The sequence below is a fragment of the Zootoca vivipara genome, chromosome Z (assembly GCF_963506605.1).
Source record: "Zootoca vivipara chromosome Z, rZooViv1.1, whole genome shotgun sequence".
Lineage (NCBI taxonomy): Eukaryota > Metazoa > Chordata > Lepidosauria > Squamata > Lacertidae > Zootoca > Zootoca vivipara.
Genome location: NC_083294.1, coordinates 30,252,439 through 30,270,401, shown reverse-complemented (window position 1 = coordinate 30,270,401; position 17,963 = coordinate 30,252,439). Strand labels below are relative to the sequence as shown.

At 45.7% G+C, this 17,963-nt stretch overlaps 1 protein-coding gene and 1 non-coding gene across 4 annotated transcripts in view; both read left to right on the top strand.

Moving 5' to 3' along the window:
• Window positions 1-17,963, top strand: part of NHSL2 (NHS like 2) — a 124,263-nt gene that overhangs the window by 84,131 nt on the left and 22,169 nt on the right. For all 3 annotated transcript variants that reach the window (XM_060270377.1, XM_060270378.1, XM_035113297.2), the window contains exons 2-5: window positions 11,659-11,805; window positions 13,870-14,009; window positions 14,647-14,842; window positions 16,383-16,514. In XM_060270377.1, the coding sequence (XP_060126360.1) occupies window positions 11,659-11,805; window positions 13,870-14,009; window positions 14,647-14,842; window positions 16,383-16,514 (615 nt within the window). The remainder of the gene's footprint in view (window positions 1-11,658; window positions 11,806-13,869; window positions 14,010-14,646; window positions 14,843-16,382; window positions 16,515-17,963) is intronic.
• On the top strand, window positions 3,359-3,431 carry TRNAR-CCU (transfer RNA arginine (anticodon CCU)). Its single transcript is given in 2 exon segments — window positions 3,359-3,392; window positions 3,396-3,431. It is a non-coding gene; the product is annotated as a tRNA-Arg (tRNA).

The following is a 17,963-nucleotide window of genomic DNA, read 5'->3' as shown; positions in this document are numbered from 1 at the left end:
GGATGGCCCTTGTGGTCTCTTCCAACTCTATGATTCTAATATGTGTGAATGAGAGAGAGAGAGAAAAAAAGTGGTGTCTCTTCCCACTATTCGTGTTGGCCCCTCTTACTGTCAGCATGCATACCCAAAGGTGGGTACCCATAGTCTATCTCAGGTGGGGAACCTCTTGCTTAGGGGCCAGATTTAGCCCACCAGGCCATTTCCCCTAAACCTTGCCTGCTTGTTGCATACCTCACATCATATGTGGCACTAGGTGTGCTGGGAGAGGTTGAGTTGGGGCTGGATCAGGTGCGTGCACAACTGATGTCTGCAAAAAAATAAAAATAGCAGGGTTGAACTCCCTGTGCATCAGCTGATGGGCAGGGGGTTCTGTCCTGCTTAGTCGCTTTCCTGCCTCCATCCCCGTGGGCCAACTCTGATAGGCAGCAGGACCATCCACCTGTCGCCAACTAACATCATTATGACATCCTGTCAGGAGTTAAAGATCTGGTCTGCTGGGCAAAAAAGGTTTCCCCACCCCTGCAGTCTTTCAAGACCACAAACACTTCAAGAATTGCGCAGATCCGATGAGTCATCCTGCCTCTCTTTTGTGTTAGCACCCAATGTTCTCAAGCCAAAGTTCTTGATGACATGGGGATAAAAGCCCTGTGAGTTTTCTGTGTGGTTTTCCCCCCTTCTCCCACTCTTCAAAAATTTGAAAATGGTCCCATATTTACTGGAGGTGGTTCTGAAATCTAGGTATGGGGCTTGCTTGTTATATGCCTGTGGCTAAACCGCTGGAGCAGGGGCCGGCTATACCATGAAGCAGAGTGAGGCAAGCTTCTTTAGGCAGCAAATGTTGAGGGGTCGGACATGGGCAAAGCTGGCCTATGCTGTAGCTCCTCAGCTAGCCTGCTGCCCCAAGGAAAAGTAGAGGCTGCTATCCAAGTAAGATTCAACAGCCAGGCTGGCTGGCTTTTGTACATGGAATGTGCTACCTCAGGCAGCAAAATGCCTTCAAATGGTCTTACCCAGTTGAGTTGTCTCCTCTTTTTCTTTATTTCTTCCCTGCAGGATCCAGGTATTTGAACCAGACCAGAAACCTCTGTAGTACAGCATCCTCTTCTCATAGTTGCTAACCAGGACATGAGCACTTTCCCTGCTTGAGATCCCTGAAACTGGTATTCAGAGGCATATTGCTTCCCCCTCCATTGTCAGTGGGTGCATGCCTTTGAATACCAGTTGCTTGGGAATCACATGTGAGGAGAGTCCAGGTTTTGCTTTGCAGGCTTCCCTTGAACGTCTCGTTGGCCACCATGAGAACTGAACACTGGACTAGGTGGGTCTTTGCAGGATTTTTTTTAAAATCATAGAATTGTAGAGTTGGGAAGGGATCATCTAGTCCAGCCTGCCTGCAATGCAGGAATATGCAGTTGCCCCATACAGGGATCGAACCTGCCACCTTGGCATTATCAGCACCACACTCCAATCACCTGAGCTATCCAGTGTTCTTACTGAAAGCAGGAGCAGCAGAGCTTCCTCTAGCATGTGGTTGCAGTGATGGGTACAGCTTCATATGTTGGATTTCTGCCTGTTGCATAGCTGTTCTGGAGGTTTTGCCATTAAGAAGCATACCGATGCTTCAAAACAGGTTGTGGTCCCTCTGCCTATTCAATAATCTCAATGGAGGCTGCATTCATCCACTTAGCCCTACAGACAATGCCCACCTCCCCCAAGTGCCCTTCTAGATTGGACTCTGTTGCTTTTGTCTCATTATTCTGAGATTCTTAGAACCTGGTGTGGACAAGACATTCTGTATCCATGGATACCGTAATGTTCTCTTCTTCTAGCAAGAACAGGAATATCCATCTTGAGTTGACAGATTTCATATAGTTGTTTGCCAAGGCACAGTGCATCTGCTGCAAGGTGCTCTGGGATATGCTGAGCAAACCTCCAGATGGTGTCTGTTAGCATAAGCAAGGGGCATGCCTGGGGAGAGGGGTGCTTGACCTTTCACTGGTTGCCCAGAAAACAGCTGTTTGAATTAAACAGTAACCTTAAAAGTTGCAAAGTGGCAGCTTAACCAATTTAGCAGGGTATTTCTACTTCTGACTAGCAGTGGCTCTCCAGGATTTCAGGCAGGAATATTCTCCACATGCCTGCCCAATCCTTTGTTAACTGTAGGTTCCGGAAATTGAAAAGCTGGACCTATTGCATGGAAAGCCTGCACAGAGCATGCACCCTCCCCCTGGGTTATAGGCCTTGCTGCACATTTTGAAAGAGTGTTGGTGGTGATGTGGCAAGCAATGCAGTGGGGAGATTCTTTTGCCATTTCTGATGGTGTTTTTTGGCACAATACCTGGTAAGTTTTGGGTGCCACATTGAAAACTCCTGCTGTCAATGATTCACAAAACATTAGGGTACAGCAGGGATGGGGAAATCAACCCCATTCTAGCGGGGTTGATGATGGGTGTTGTAGTCTACTAACTTCAAGAGGGCCGCAGGTTAGAGTTTCTGGCTTTGCAGCACAACCACTGATAGACTTTAACACCCCAGGTGAAAAATGTATGCATATTGCAGAATTTGGAACAGTCATAACACAGAGATTCAGTCCCCCACCCCTTTGTGTTTAATCCCTCAGGCTTTAAGTTCCGTGGGTGCATCTGTATTCTCTGAACTTTCATCTCCTGTTCAGGTTTGGGCTCTGTTTTGCACGAGGCTTGGGATCCTTTTGGACCCCTCCAGTATTGGGGTGGGGGGGTGGGGGTGGGCAGGCAAGAGTACTCAGTGACGAATCTTCTCCTGCTACCTCCCTCTGTTGGCATGGCAACAAGTCAAATTATTTTAAAGGGGGGAAGTCTTCCATTATGTCAGGTTGCTATGGCAACCTGAATTCAAACGGCAAGTGGGCGCAGGAGGCAGAACATTTCCTTCTGGACTGCAAGTTGGTGAAAACCCCGTTGTTCCAGTAGCCTTTCAGTGTGGGGGCAGGTAACCCTCCCCCCAGTACATTCCTGTATTGGAAACAAAGGGATGTGGAACCAGAGAGAATGGGTGATAATAATACTGTGCATATGGGTGCTGTAAGAGAAATTGGGGAGGCCACAGCCCAATTTATATAGCCTGCTCTAATGTCCGAATTTGGTGTGCAAGCCTTCGGAGGCAGCAAAGCCCTCCTGTGGAAGGAGGTTGGCAACCTTAGATCAAGTTCTTCCAGCCTTTGTGGGGGTTTTGTTTCCCTTTCTTTGGTTTCCAGACATTTTCACAGGAAATGTGGGGGTATTGCAGACATGACAGTGCTAGAGTAGGACAAGGGGGGTGGGCCTGTGGCCGCTCTCTTACATTGTCATAGAATTATAGAGCTTGAGAGATTTCGAAGGCCATAGCTCAGTTGGTAGAGCACGAGACTCCTATTAATCTCAGGGTTGTGGGTTCAAGCCCCACGTTGGGCAAAAAGAGTCCTGCATTGCAGAAGGTTGGACTTAATTATCTTTGCAGTCCCTTCCAACTCTCCCGTCTCTGACTCTATCATCACCCCTACTCAGTGCAGGAAATGCAAACCAAGAGCCCCCCCCCCAAAAAAGATGGCTGCCCAGCATTCTGCTTGAAGACCTCTGGCAAGGGAAGGCTCTAGGGAATTGGTCCCGCTATCTTAACTTCACCTGCTGCCAAGGAGTATTTCCTAAGGCTCAATCAACCACTACTTTCCGGTGACCTCAGCCCGTTAGATCCAGGCTCACTTACATTTAAAGCACATTGCTTCTCCCAAGGAATCTCGGAAACTGTAGATTGTGAAGGGTGGTGGGAATTGTAGCTCTGAGAGGGGTGAACTACAGTTCCCAGGATTCTCTGGTCAGGGAGCTGTATGCTTTAAATGTGGTTGTGAGCCTAGTCTTGCCCTCCAGGGCATCAGAGAATTGGTCTTTGCCCACTTGTATGTGACGGCATTTAATGAGTTTGAGGAGCATTATCATGCCCCCTCCTCAGTTATCTCTGCTGTAGGCTAAGCATACCCAACTCCTTCATAGGACTTGAATACTACATGACATTCATTTAAATTAAATGGCTTCCCGCAAAGAATCCTGGGAACTGTAGTTTGCCTCCAATTCCCAGCACCCTTAACAAACTACTGTATTCTTTTGGGAGGATGTGTTGTAATTTTCCATTCCACCTTAAGAGAAAATGTCACATGACTGGTGTCAGTTGGTGTCATTTTACCCTGTCTGAGTTAAATCAGTGAGTGTGCTTCTGGTAACTTCTATGGAGAAGTTAGTTCTCTCTCTTTTGCTTTAGGACATGAAGAGATTGTATGTGTTCATCTTTTGTCCAGCTGTTTGTTAAATAAATGCTTGATAAAACGTTCATGCCCAGCCTCTGTAGTGCCACTTCTGCTGTGATATGAAATCTGAAGGCGAGTCTAGCCTACTGAAGACTAGGCCCTTGATTTTTGCTGCTCCAGGGAAAGGAACTCGACCGACAGTTATCGGCCGGTGGTGAAAGAGCTAACTGGGGGCAAGTCACTTGCTCTGGTCTCCCTCAAAATATCACTAACAGGATGTGCTTTAAATACAAGGTGTGCAATTTAGTGAACAGGCAATCAGTTTACTGGATCATTCATCCTGATTTGCTTACACACTGTTTACAGGGAGTTTATGCCTACCCGCCATACACTTAGAGCACATGATCAAAGAAAACTAGGAACTGTACTTTACCCTGGCAAAGTTACAATTCCCAGCACCCTTTAAACTACAGTTCCCAGGATTCTGGGGGAGGAATGCATGTGCTTTTAATGTATAGGATGAATGCATCCTGTCTGTAGATACAGCAGAATGAGATGGTAGAGTGGACTACTGTATAATATTTCAGGCGGCAGTTGGAGAGGGCCATTTTCCAATGTTTCTCCATGTCAGAGAGCAAGAGAGAGCAATACCCCCTGCAATATTTTATTTCTTAACACATCAGAGATCATATCTCCCTGCTGTCCTAGTTTTCTGCTTGAGAGGAGCTTTTTGGTTGGTTGTGTGTATATACATACACACACACACACACAAGCATTTAAAACTCTGTTCCTTTTTAAAAAGTAAAAATAAGATTAAATGATGTGGTCCTCACTTGTCCCCTGAAGTAGTACAGTCCATTCTACCACCTCAGGCCTCTGCCATCTAATTTTGCTGTACATGAGTCACAAAACTACCTTGTGAACTGAGAAGCATCCTCTTTCAGCAGGACAAAATTCCAGGAAATAATAAAAAAGTATCAAAAATTAGGATGTAAATTCATGAAATAAAATAAATGAAATGATGGCACCCCACTCCTCTTGTCTGGATGGGAAGCAGGGTCAGCTCCACTATGTATGTGGTAGTTGCCTCCAGCAACTCATTAGGTGATTCATTAAAAAACTAGAAAATTCTCAATGACTTGAGTTTTATTTATAAAAACACAATAAAACTAGTTTTTTTTTAAGTGATCTGGTATGCACGGCCTTACATGCAACCTGTTACAACCGCAGGATGTACAGTAATTTGGTTGGTAAAGCTAACCAAGGTGGGAGAACCTGCTTTGATGGTGCACTTTGGTCCCACATCGCAACAGGTGGTCTACACCACCAGATTTGGGTGAGGACTTGGCAAGTATTGTGAAGGTGGCTGCGAATCAGGTTTTCCACTCCCAAGTGCCAAAATTTATTAGGCCATGGAACACAGTCTGCTTCAAAAACGACTCCAGCCTGGAGGGTAACCCTCCTCCACCAAGAGTCACTGCCCTCCTTGAATTTTGCAGGAAATTATTGGATGGATTTTGTGGAAATGTGCTGCTGTGGCACTCTCTTGGTGCGTGGAACAGTGTCAGGACATTAGTTGCTTATAAGTGTGAAGGGGTGTGTGAGAGAGAGAGCATTTGTTCCACTGTGATGCGAGACTTCAGGGCATGACAAGGCATTTTAAAGCTCCATCACTTCCTCCTCTTTCTTTTAACTACTGGCATATTCTCTGCAAATGGGCACAGGTGATGGGTTATTTTTGGCTAGAGGTTCTCTGACCAAAGGCCACAAAAATCCTACCAGCAGCATGGTAATGGAGCTGGGTCTCCCGAGAGCTGAACTTCTGAGCCCCTTTCCTGAAACTCCAGGGAGAGAGAGAAGAATCGCCCGGCTGTAGAGTCACTCCCCGCTCCCCCATTCTTGGGCCATATCTTCATGAAAAACAGGCAGGAAACTGTTAGCAAAAGGAAATCCTCTTTTTGCCTGCACAGTGGTTTCTCTGAAGGCAAACCGCTGAGGCTTTTGCTGCAAAGCCACTGGAGATAGGGGTGCAAGGAAAAAACAGAATGTTTTGCAATGATTATTTTATCCAGGCTGTTCTGGAATGGGTTGTGGCTCAGTGGTGGAGAGCATGTTCTGCATGCAGAAACTCCCTGGTTTAATCCTCAGCACCTCCAGGTTGGGTTTGGAAAAAGCCCTATCTCTGGTGAGCTGCTGCCAGTAGACCAGGCTGGCTTATTAATTTCAACCATACTTCCAGGGGTGGGGCCAGAGCCCCAAAGTGGGCATAGCAAGAAATAGGCCTCTTACATTCTACAGCAGGATACATTCCATGCCAAAGCCAGAAGTTCCAACACCCACACAAACCTCTCTCCATCCAGGCATGCAAGAAGGCATTATCACAGTATTTTAGCTAGACAAGAGCACTTGTAGAGGCCATGAATAGGGTTGCCATCAGTCCCTAGAAAAATGAGATAGCCCTGTTTTTGGACAAAAGTGTACCCAGACCCATTGGGACTTCAAACATGACACCTTTATTCCTGTATTTGAGTTTGGCCAGAACCAAAATGGCAGTTGTGTCGCTGTTGGTGCAGCTGGTGAGGAGCCCAGCCTGGTGTGAGCAACCATAGAGAGAAGGAGGACGGAGGGGCCTCCTCTCCACTTGCCCCCTCCTTCCTTCCCTCTCGCCCTCCCTCAGCCGTCACTTGACGGTCTATCATAGTGCAGGTCCACTGCCGCTTGGCCCCCTCTGACCTGACCATGGAGCCGAGGCAAAGAGAGGCGTAGCTTGAGGAGAGGGGTGTGGCCTGGGATATGAGTGTATGACTCGGGCAGAGTCCCAGTGGCCAAACAGACAGAACTGGGGGCTGCATCCTATGGTTCCCAACCTCTGTTGTGGATTATACTGGACAACACAGAGCAATTTGGCTCTGCAAGAAGTAGAATGATCACTTACGCACCGCCTAAAGGCGTGCATACACTTTGCATGTGGTAATTTATGTGTCTAGATGCAAAAATGGAAGTCCTTACTGTTATTCAAAAAGAATTGCAGTACATCTCATCATGTTGAGGAAGACTATAGGCACTTTACCGGGGTGTCTGATCCGATGCTAGCAGCTGAGCAGCTTCAAAGCTCCTTCCTCTGTCTTGTCTTGTCTTGTCTGTCTGTCTGTCTGTCTGTCTCTCTCTTTTACAGTTTTTTAAATCTTTAAACCAGACCAGAACCAGGCATGCCTTCAAATATAAGAGTGTTCTCTATCAAGTAGCTAACACAACACATTCTAACCCTAGCATAAACTTCCTATATTCTAGCTCAGCACTAGAAAACAATCAGGCTTAAATCAATTTAAAAAATATATTTGGATTGACTAATTGGTGCAATTTAACTCAGCAACATATTTTTTTTAAAATCTGGGTGCTTTTTATTCTTCATTACTAATATTTTTTAAGAGGTGGGGAATCTTTATGGCCCTGTGGGCCTTACCTGATCATACCCCTTGTGGGCCAAATTAGACAGGTGGGTGGGACTGTGCCCAGTGGTCAGTCACAGTGTCACATGGGTGCCAGGTGATTGGGTGCTGTGAAGTCCTGAAGTCATTTTGCAAACCCAGGGAGGAGGGTTGTACAACTGAGGTCTCTGCAGGGAATATGATCCAGTGCTTTTTGCCTCCAACAGATGATGGGCAGTAGAGCCAGAACCGAAGCCTGCTTTCCCTTGCCAAAACTTAATTGTGCACATTAAGGATCCTCATAGTTTGTTGGCAGCTGTGACTACCTGCCCACACACCTGACATAAGAAGGGTGGGTGTGGTTTGGGGAAACCAGACTCATGGGCCAAATTCAAACTCCTGGTGGGCCAAGTTTGCCTTGCAGACCAAATTTCCCTTCCCCCTCTGCTTTATTCAAAAGAACCTTTTGCAATTTGTCTTTCAAACAGATAAGATTGTAGGAAATGAAGCAGGGAGGAGCCTTCAGCAGTACAAACACATCTCAAATCAGCAGATAAAAATAGCCGCTTACAAAAACTGTAGATGGCAAACTCCATCTTAGGAGAGGTCCCCCCCCCCCAAGGGAAACAAGGCCTCTTCAATTAATCATTTTTACCCTGCTTTTTATATTGAAGTCTCAATTCTGGCTAAGAGAAGTGAATAAAACGCAACAGCACCTTATTTCTTCCTCTTAATTTTTGTTTTTTAAACAAGTTTTAAAACAATCGACATTGGCTAGCAAATATGCTTTCCAAAATACAAAACAGGCATTAAAACAAGAGGATGTCCTTCATAGAACACACTTGTGCATCACCTAAAAGATTTTTTAAAAAACACTCTTCCCAACAAAAACAAAACGCCAACAACTATTTTTAGTCATCACCAAACATAAAATTACATATCTGCAGGGTGACCAGATACAAAAGAGTTTCAGGGTTCCCACACATTTAATAGTTGTTCAGGAGCTCCACAGGTATTAAAGGTGGAGAGTCCCTGTCCTCTTTTTCAGCCTAACTGGCCAAGAGCACTTTAAAATTGGGTTCTGTCCGTAATGGAAAGTAATAATAAAAAAATGAGCATATTCAGAATTCCACCCTCCCATCACTTAACTAATAAAAGGAACGGCTCCTGAGAGCTTCCCTGTGAAATAGGCTAGCTCAGAACCAGAGATGAGCACCACATACTAAGTGAGGAGCTGCAAGCCCGTTACGGAAATTGGCCTTTGGACAGCTAATTACACCATCTGCTGGCTACTGTGGGTAAATGTGGGCAGGAAATGCCTTGCAAAGCATTCTGGCTGTGAAATTAAAAGCTTTGGCTGAAGTAGCAAGGGAGAGCTCACACACACACACCCCGCCCTGCAGATGTGATGCTATCTGGCCAGGAGAAAGTGTGTGCTCCTAACCACCTGCGGAGTAGCCTTATGACTTGGCCTCCAGCCCACCAGGTGTCATTTCACAGCAGAACGGCCATGGCTCAGTGTCAGAGTATCTGCTTTGCATGCAGAAGGTCCCAGGTTCAATCCCCGGCATTTCCAGGCTGGGAGAAGACCCCTGTCTGAAATCCTGGAGAACTACTGCCAGCCACTATTGACAACACTGGTGTGACTCAGTACTGTACAGTACTGCATTAGACATTATTCTGTGTTTCTGTCTCCATGTGTTATTTCCTTGCGTTCTGTATAATGAAGGGGGTTTACCTCCAGCAATTAGCTTCTGCCCTTATCGATGATGCTGGCAGCCCACAGGTTATGCCAGGGTGCCCTGGGAGGATTTGCCCATTGCATCCCTAAACAGGTCCCTTCTCTCCCCACCCCCCACGGGAGCTCTTCAGAGGAAAGCACAGTAACACACTCCTACCACCTTGAAATAGTGCAATTATTTCCAACTCATCCTGCCGTTTGCCTAGTGGTTCCTGGGCTCAGCAACAAAGAAACCCATCAACCTGGGAGAGTGTTGATGGGGAGGGAAGCATGCCTTTTGTGCCTGGAGAACAGGGAACAGACAGTTGGCATAAGGACATGTTGGTGCAGGAAGGACCATTCTGCTCTGTTCGCACATTATACAATGCTAACTAGGGATGTGGGAGAAATTTGATTCAGCTTGCATTTAAAGGCACACACAGCTTTTCTTAACAATGTGCAGGCTGAAGCTCAGCCATCTTTCGAAAGGAGCACTGCTCTGTGAATTTTGTGATGCAGTTAGTTCTCCAGCCAAGTAATGTGTTCAAAAATGCATACCATCGAAAGTGTGCATATAAATGCATCTATTAAGTGAAAAGCCAATGTGTCTGGCTGTTGTTCAGAATGTGGGTAGTTTGAGCCCACCTAGAGATGGCTGTGGGCAGATTTCCTGCATTGCAGGGGGTTGGACTAGATGACCACTAGAGCACCTTCTGACTCTGATTCTTTCATCACATTTGGGGAAATTGCTTTTTAAAAAATGTGTCCGTTAGGGAAAACTGTATCTATTAGGACAATGTTTCTCAACCTTGGGTCCCCAGCTGTTGTTGGGCTACAACTCCCTTCACCCCTAGCTAGCAGGACAGTGGTCAGGGATGATGGGAGTTGTAGTCCAATAACAGCTGGGGACCTAGCTCTCATATGAAGTCTCGGAAAGCCAGAGTGAGGCTTAACAGGCCCTGCGGGCAAGCTTCTTTTCTAACTTTCTCTCTGTTAATAATAGAAGCCAGGGATATCCAGTGAAACAAAAGGGTAGAAGATTCCAGATAGGCAGCAAAAGGGGAACTGATGGAACTCACTCCCACTTGATATATCACAAAGAAGTGGGACAACCTGATCTGAGGCTAGCTGTATTAAATCCGTTTATAGAATTTTACTGTTTAAGGAACTACTAATCCTTTTTCACGCCTGCAGCAGAAATATATTAACACAATATTGGAAAACAGCTACTAACAACTCTAGAGACATGATAGGAAGGACTGCGGAACATACCACTTATGGAGAAACTAAGGAGCCATCTTAGAGCACTCAGAAACACAAAAACCAAATAATTTTTTTGAAACTGTATGGTACACGTTCATTCAGTACACTGGAAAGGACTGTCCCCACAGCCCACTCTGGGGAAATCTGTTAAAACAGAGAATAGAAGACACCTAGCGGATAAAATCAACTCCATAAACTATTATACAATCCAGCTTGATGTTTTACTGTATCATTTGCATCTTATATGACCAGAGGTCAAAGAGAACAACAATTACCAGACCTTTAGAAGGCATCTTAAGGCAGCCCTCTTTAGGGAAGCTTTTAATGTTTGATGGATTTCTGTATTTTTATGTTTTGTTGGAAGCTGCCCAGAGTGGCTGGGGGAACCCAGCCAGATGGGTGGGGTACAAATATTATTATTATTATTATTATTATTATTATTATTATATGCAGAGCCGGCCCAACCATGAGGTAGGTGAGGCTGCTGCTTCAGGCCGAAGAAACACAAATGCACGCACCCAGACGGCATGCCTGTAGGTGCCCTGCATGTTCTGCCGCCTGTGGCAGCGGCAGCAGGAACAAAGCAGCACTTCCTGTTTCATCTCAAGCAGCGAAATATGGAATGTTTGGGGCAGGGGGTGATATATGGAGATTGATTGTTGTACGTATTTTCAGAAAGGGGAGGGAGGTTAGGTAAATGGGTGGTGGATGAGGCTTTCAAGAGCAGCTCGTCATGATGGCTATATACAACGGCCAGCATCGCAAATAGCAAGCATCTGAATACCACTTGCAACAGCTGGAGAGTTTGCTGGTAGGCTCCCCATGGCAGATCCGGATTGCTGCAGAAAGCAGGATATTGGAGCTGTGGTGGCTAAACAGGTTTGAAGCTGGTCTGAGCGTATAGCATGGATAGGCCTTAAGACCTCTTTGTGTTTCTAGAATCCCTGCCTGGGCCTGTGACTCACCCTCTGGCTATCTTTTCTCCCCAGCCACTTCTAACATAGACCTGGATGTCAAGAAACCCACTCCTCCCAAGCTGCTATGGCACCAGCCTGTGAATATCTTCTTGGCCCGTCCTGTTGGGGTGGAGGAGCTTCACCATGAAGCTGAACTCAATCTCCAGAGCTTGCTCCAAGGTACGTGGGGGTGAGAATCTGTGGAAGGGAGTAGGAAAGGTCCGCTTGTCTCTCTGACTTGGAGGTCTCAGCCCCAGGTAGTCAGTGTGTCTGGGCTTGGGAAGGAGCCAGCTGATAACCCTGCCAAGGACTCACAATGGGTGCAGAGAATGGGGATGTGCAACAATATCAACCTTTGTGGTTGACAAGGAGAGTGAAGCTTCTGGACTGACTATAAGCAGCGTCACCGAGAGAGGAACAGGTGGTCCTGTACTTCTTTGTTGGGCAAAGGGAAGCCTGTTTCTGAGCTTTCGTTTAGGAAAAGAAATCTTTATTGATTGCTTGCTACGCTTGCTACAAATAAATAAATAAAATGTCACAACTTGTGGAAAACCTACGGAGATTTAAAACATGAAAAGAACACATTTACTGAGAAATGCTAATACTACGATATTATAAAAGGGCGAATCCTGCTAAAAGAGGAACACCAAAAACAGGCTAAGTTATTGTACCCTAATGATTCCAGTTATGAACCAAACACCTAGGTAAACAGGAACATTTTCTGGCACCTAAATATTCACCTGGCACAGTATACCTCTGGATGCCAGTTGATGGGAATCACAAGCAGGGAGAGCGCTCTTGCACCCAGGCAGGGCCATCTTAAGCATATCTGGCGCCCTGGTGCGAACTATCCCTCCGGTGCCACCCCCCCAGCGCGGCTTTCAGTCTTGCCTTAGGGCCGGCCCTGCACCCAGGTCCTTCTTGCCATTGGCATCTCCCACTGGTTGGCCACCATGAGAAGAGGATGCTGGGCTAAATGGGCTAGCCTAAGAAAGCAGGCTCTTCCGATAATGATGGTGCCTGGTGGCCTTTCTGAAAAAAGCACTCTACAGTTGGGGAGTCCACACTGAAAAGTCCCATTCTTGTGTTGCTGGCTTCTGCACCTTCCTTAGAGGGAGCGCATGAAGCCTTGGACTTACAAATGCAAGGGCCACATACATCTCTAGCACTTGCAGAATGAATGCTTCGAAGCAAAAATGTTCAGACTGTTTGAAGCAATTTATCAATATGAGCCTGCTCCCCACCATTCAGCTTCTCTGTGTCTTTATTTCTTCTGCAAATTTATAAACATCTCCACAGCCCCAAGGCCATTGGAAGTGGCATACAAGAGAAAAACACAAATTCTAAAGATAATTGGAACTATTTCTACAAACTCTGAAAACAATAAAGCCATTCCTATAGATGTACAATTATTTATTTAAGCTGGCAGGTGCAGCTGTGAATGAAGAATGTTATGGTGAAATTTATAGTTACACACATATCAGGGAAGACCCCCCCCCCAAAAAAAACCAGCTTCAGAATGACCTAGGAAGTTGGTTATCCAGACACAGCTTCCTGCTTTTATCTTAATGCTGTTTTGGGGTCTTCTGTGGTAAATGTGTTACTCTGGATATTTTCCTTTAGGTTCAGGAGAACTAAACTGCCTGGTTCATTTTGAAGGGTTCTCTCTCTCTCTCTCTCTCTCTCTCTCTCTCTCTCTCTCTCGTATTTTCTAGTAGAGAATTGGTTGTCACACAGAGAAAACAACTGAGAAATAGAGAATTTTAATGAAGCTGTCACTGGGTGGCAGTGTGTCTACCCAAAAGTGAAAAAAGGAGGAGCAAAGACAGAAGTTTACACTCTTTCTAACACATTTGATTAAATACCAAAAACCAAACTAACTTCTTTTCTGAGTAGAGGAACATTTAAAAATCCCCATGCGAATAAAACTCATCCGTAGTACGGTATATTCATACTATGTTGGGAGGGAGAGAGATTATGACTGAGAAAGTGTAGGCTACACCATAAATCTCTGGGGTTTCTAACAGGCCACCTTTTGGAGATTAGAACTGAAAAACTGTGTAGAATTTTGTCATTCCACTCACCCACCCACCCACAAATAATGCTCACAAAATTGCACATTCACATGCTGGGTCTCTCCCCACTCCCCAAATCCAGCCGCCTCTGTAATTAGGAGCATTAAGAAAAATGCAAAATTGTTGGTATGACCAGACTGAGCTGATTTCTTTCTTTCCCTCCTTCCAGAGGAGTATGAGGAGCCTTACGCAGAAGCCAGGGCCAGTGGCCAGACCTTCCGCTATACCAGTTCTCATTCTGCAGACAGGCCCCTCGACTGCAGCCCCCGGCCCCCAGTACCCAGCAAACGCTTGGAGTTTGTGTTCATGGTGAGTCTGGCAAGCTTCCCATCATTGCATATTTCCCAATACAATTCCTGCCCGGTGCTTCGATCCAAAGTTCTACCAGCCCATGCCTTAAGGGGCCACAATCCTTTCTGGGACACCTTCCGAGGGCCAAGTACCAGTGGCAAGCAAGGTCACAGACCAAAGCGGACAGAGCAGTGGACGTATACTTTTAACATTTGTGTGCTGTAGTTTGGTTCCTACAGACATAGGTACATGCATATTCCTCTCTGTCCGAGGGCCAGGCAAGCAAAAGGCATTGTCAGAGTTCAAGGGTGCATTCCAGCCAGGCAAAAGCACTCTGGAAGGGTGCAAAACAGGGCCATGAAGGATGGAGGGGGGGTTGACTGGAGAGAGAGGTGTGCCCTGGGGAGGGTTCCTAGGGCCTGGAGCACTGCATTTGGCTCATGGAAGTTGCATACTCCTGACTTAAGTGGTGGCAAGTACTTGGAGGACAACCTCTGATCATCAACTGCAGGAATGCAGCAGGTCACCTGATACCAAAAAGCTGCCTGAAATCCCTTTCCTTCTGAATCCCTTCTTGTGAACAGTAGCCCTAGTGGAGTAGGGCGCTTGCGTTTGAATTCATTTATTCCCCCTCCTCCCCACTGCTTTCTGACAGCCTGCAAGCCAGCAAGTGAAGGAGAACGAGACAACCACGCTGGGGGTGAGGGCCCCAGAGCCTTCAATTAGCCTGCCCACTACGCCAGACAAGCACACCACCTGGAACCGAACTGGCCCTCTGCCCTCCCTTGATGAGAGGAGGTTGCACCAGCCCTGTTCAACCCAAGCCAACATTGTTCCCATCAACGTCTCTGGTAGGGTTGACTGTCTGTCTATCTGTCTGTCTGTCTCTCTCTCTGTGTGTGTAGTAGTAGTAGTAGTAGTAGTAGTAGTACTAGAGAAGAGGAGTTAAAGAGTCATCATATGACGCAGGATGGTTGGGGGGTTGCAGCAAATAAGGTTTTAGGTCACCATACTGGCCAGGGTGAAGCATGATGTGTCAGGTGCCCAGCAAGATTGAAAAGCACAGGAGATGAAGGAGGTTTCATTGGGACTCACGTGAATTGGAATTTGTAGTGTGTCCCATCAGGCTAGGTCTTCTCAGAGACATTTCCCCCTTTGCTATGCCACCCCCTTTTCTGCATTCAGCTCATGTTATTCAAGTCTCACCAGCATCTAGTGCATCCAAGGTTAACCAGTATGTCTGTCTCTTTGTCACTTTAGTTCTTAGGGTGCATGGTGCCCATGTACTGCCCATCTTGCTTCCAAGCTTTGGCAGGAAGACAGCTCAAGGATAACAGCAATTCATTGACTGCGCTCAGTCCTAACGCCAAACCATAATTTGGCGTTGATGTTTGAACATAGGCCAGGTTTGCAAACCACGGCTTGCAAGGGACTTCGAAAGCAGGATAATCCACCATGGTTTGAAGCTGGTTTGCAAACAAACTGGGGTTTGTCATTAATTTGTGGATTTAGGCATAACAGAAAACCACAGTTTGTGATAATTGCAGCTTGCTATTAATGCCAGAATTTGCAAACCACTGAAAAACCACATTTAGGCCATTGTTCAGTCACAAGAAGTTGATGAACCACAGAGACAAGAGTAAGCTTATGGAAACTGAGTGGTGAGGTCTCAACCATGGTTTGTCTTCTGGAAATCTGGAACATACAGTGTGAGGTTCTTAAGCTTCACATTACAAGCAATGGTTTGATGGGGTGCTGAAAGCCCTCTTCAGACATTACTGTTGGAGTAAAATGAACACAAAGTAAACCCACCTGCCCTGTTACATTCCTACTGTTACTGGCTTCTACCTTCCCCATGTTCCCAGTAGCATCAACTCAAAATCTCTTCCCTGCTCTAAAGCCATTTTTACACCACTTCCATTCCAGTTGGGATGGAGGGGTGATTGTTTCCTAAGTCCATGCCATGCTAGTTTTCCATGTGTTCATTCATAAGTCTGTCTTGTGCTCTTTGTGCATCAATATGTGGATTTACTTATTCTTTTTAACCGCATGAAATATTCACATTATTTTTTGAGAGTATATTATCCTAAAACATGCATTAACCTAAAACAACCAGTGGCTTTTACGTTGTGTAGAAGCTTAGATATATTATGGAAATTAACAGTTTGGGAAATTTTGGGATAACAGAATAAACTTCCTTCCATGTGAATGCAGCCCAAATCAGTTTGGTTCGCTTATAAACTCTGGCTGAAGGAAGTCATGCAGTACCCCAAGCCACCATTTGCCATATTCCCATAATGTTGAATTCACCATCTTTCCCACATCTCACATCACCCTCTGTGTTCTCCCATGGTCCACCTGGACGGCTGAGTGTCTTTCTTTTGGCTACAGGACAGCCATTCGCTCGGCACGCAAGTACTCGCCACTCCCTCTTCAACACAGAGACAGCCATGAATCCCAAGTCCTTGCTTCGCCGGAGACGGACGGTCATCGGCTTCCCCCACCTCGCCCTGCGGGACCCAGGTGACAAAAGCAATGCTGCCACTCTCTGCCACTACAGAGGAGGGGGAATGGCTTGATGGCTTAGGGTCCCTCCAGACTGGTGTTTTCCATGGATATATTCTGCAACATGTCATTGAAGCTATGCTAAAGTACTAGTGGTGGAATTATACTGAACCATACCATTCTTCTGTATTAGTTGTTTTCCAACATTGCCACATTATTACCAGCTGGAGGGGCAGTCTTGCAAAACAGCACAACAAAAGCAGTACGAAAGAAAAAAAAAGCTGAAACATTCGTGGTCTAAAATTCACAGGATTTCAGCAGCAAATGAGTGGACATGCACTAGTGGAAACAAAGCAGGATGTCCACCCTTAAAACTTTTGCAGCTGCAAACAGTATTGAAAGCAGCATGGTGTGTTACTGCCCCAACATCATCATGAGCATGAATCACGAACGCACAATAAAAAGGATGTCTGGAGGGACCCTTAGAAGCACTTGTAGAACCAAGACTTCCCTGACTCTGGCATATGTGAAGAACAGAATGTGAGAGGAGATGTTTGCCATGAGCTTCTTTATAGGAATTTCCTGTAGAGCTCCTCCAAAATACTGGGTTATAGCTACAGGGCAAAAGTAAATTTTTCATGTACACTCAAAATTTGTCAAATTTCAGAATTTGACTTTATGGACTGTTTTCAAGCTTCGTTTTTACAATTCTGGGAGCAATCTAGTATATTATTTGATGCTTTTCAAGTAGGTTTGAAGGTGGTTTTCATATGCAGATTTATAAACCAGTGTCTGCAATGCACACAGGGGCAAAACAAGTCACAGAACTACAGGATCAGAAGCATCTTAATTTGGCTAGAAAAATAAGAAGTTGCAGCTTAGTCGGATCTCAGTACCAACAAACAGGATCCATAATTGAAGGGAGGGGGACACACATCAGTATTCCATTTGTGATGATGTAGGTACATTTCTGAATGGGAATACTTTGTTTGAGAACACACACACACCCCAAAAAAGTATTTTGTTCTAGCCCCTTTTTCCTTAGGAACAGGCTCCCTAAGACTCTTCTCTGAATTGTGAATAAATGTATATTGGGATATCCTCCTCCACCCCCAAACACTACCATGCATCTATGTTAAGTAGGGAAGGCACATATTTAGGGGGTGGGGCAGAGAATAGCCGACATACTGTATGTAAGAATAGCCACATAAGAGCTTAACTTGCAGAACTTGCTCTTTAGGGCAGATCTGAAGATTTACAAGTTTAAAAATTTAAAAAAGAAAAGAAAAAACTTTTTACTATAGTGGTTCTCAAACTATGAAGTGGGGTGCCATTGGGTGAGGGGTGAACCCATGGATGTGTTTTTTCTTTTCTTTGCACAATCAGATAAAAGTAAATAATGACCCCACCTTTACCACACTGTCCAAGGCCAGCCGAGCTCTTCCCTCCCAGAAGCAGGAGGATGGC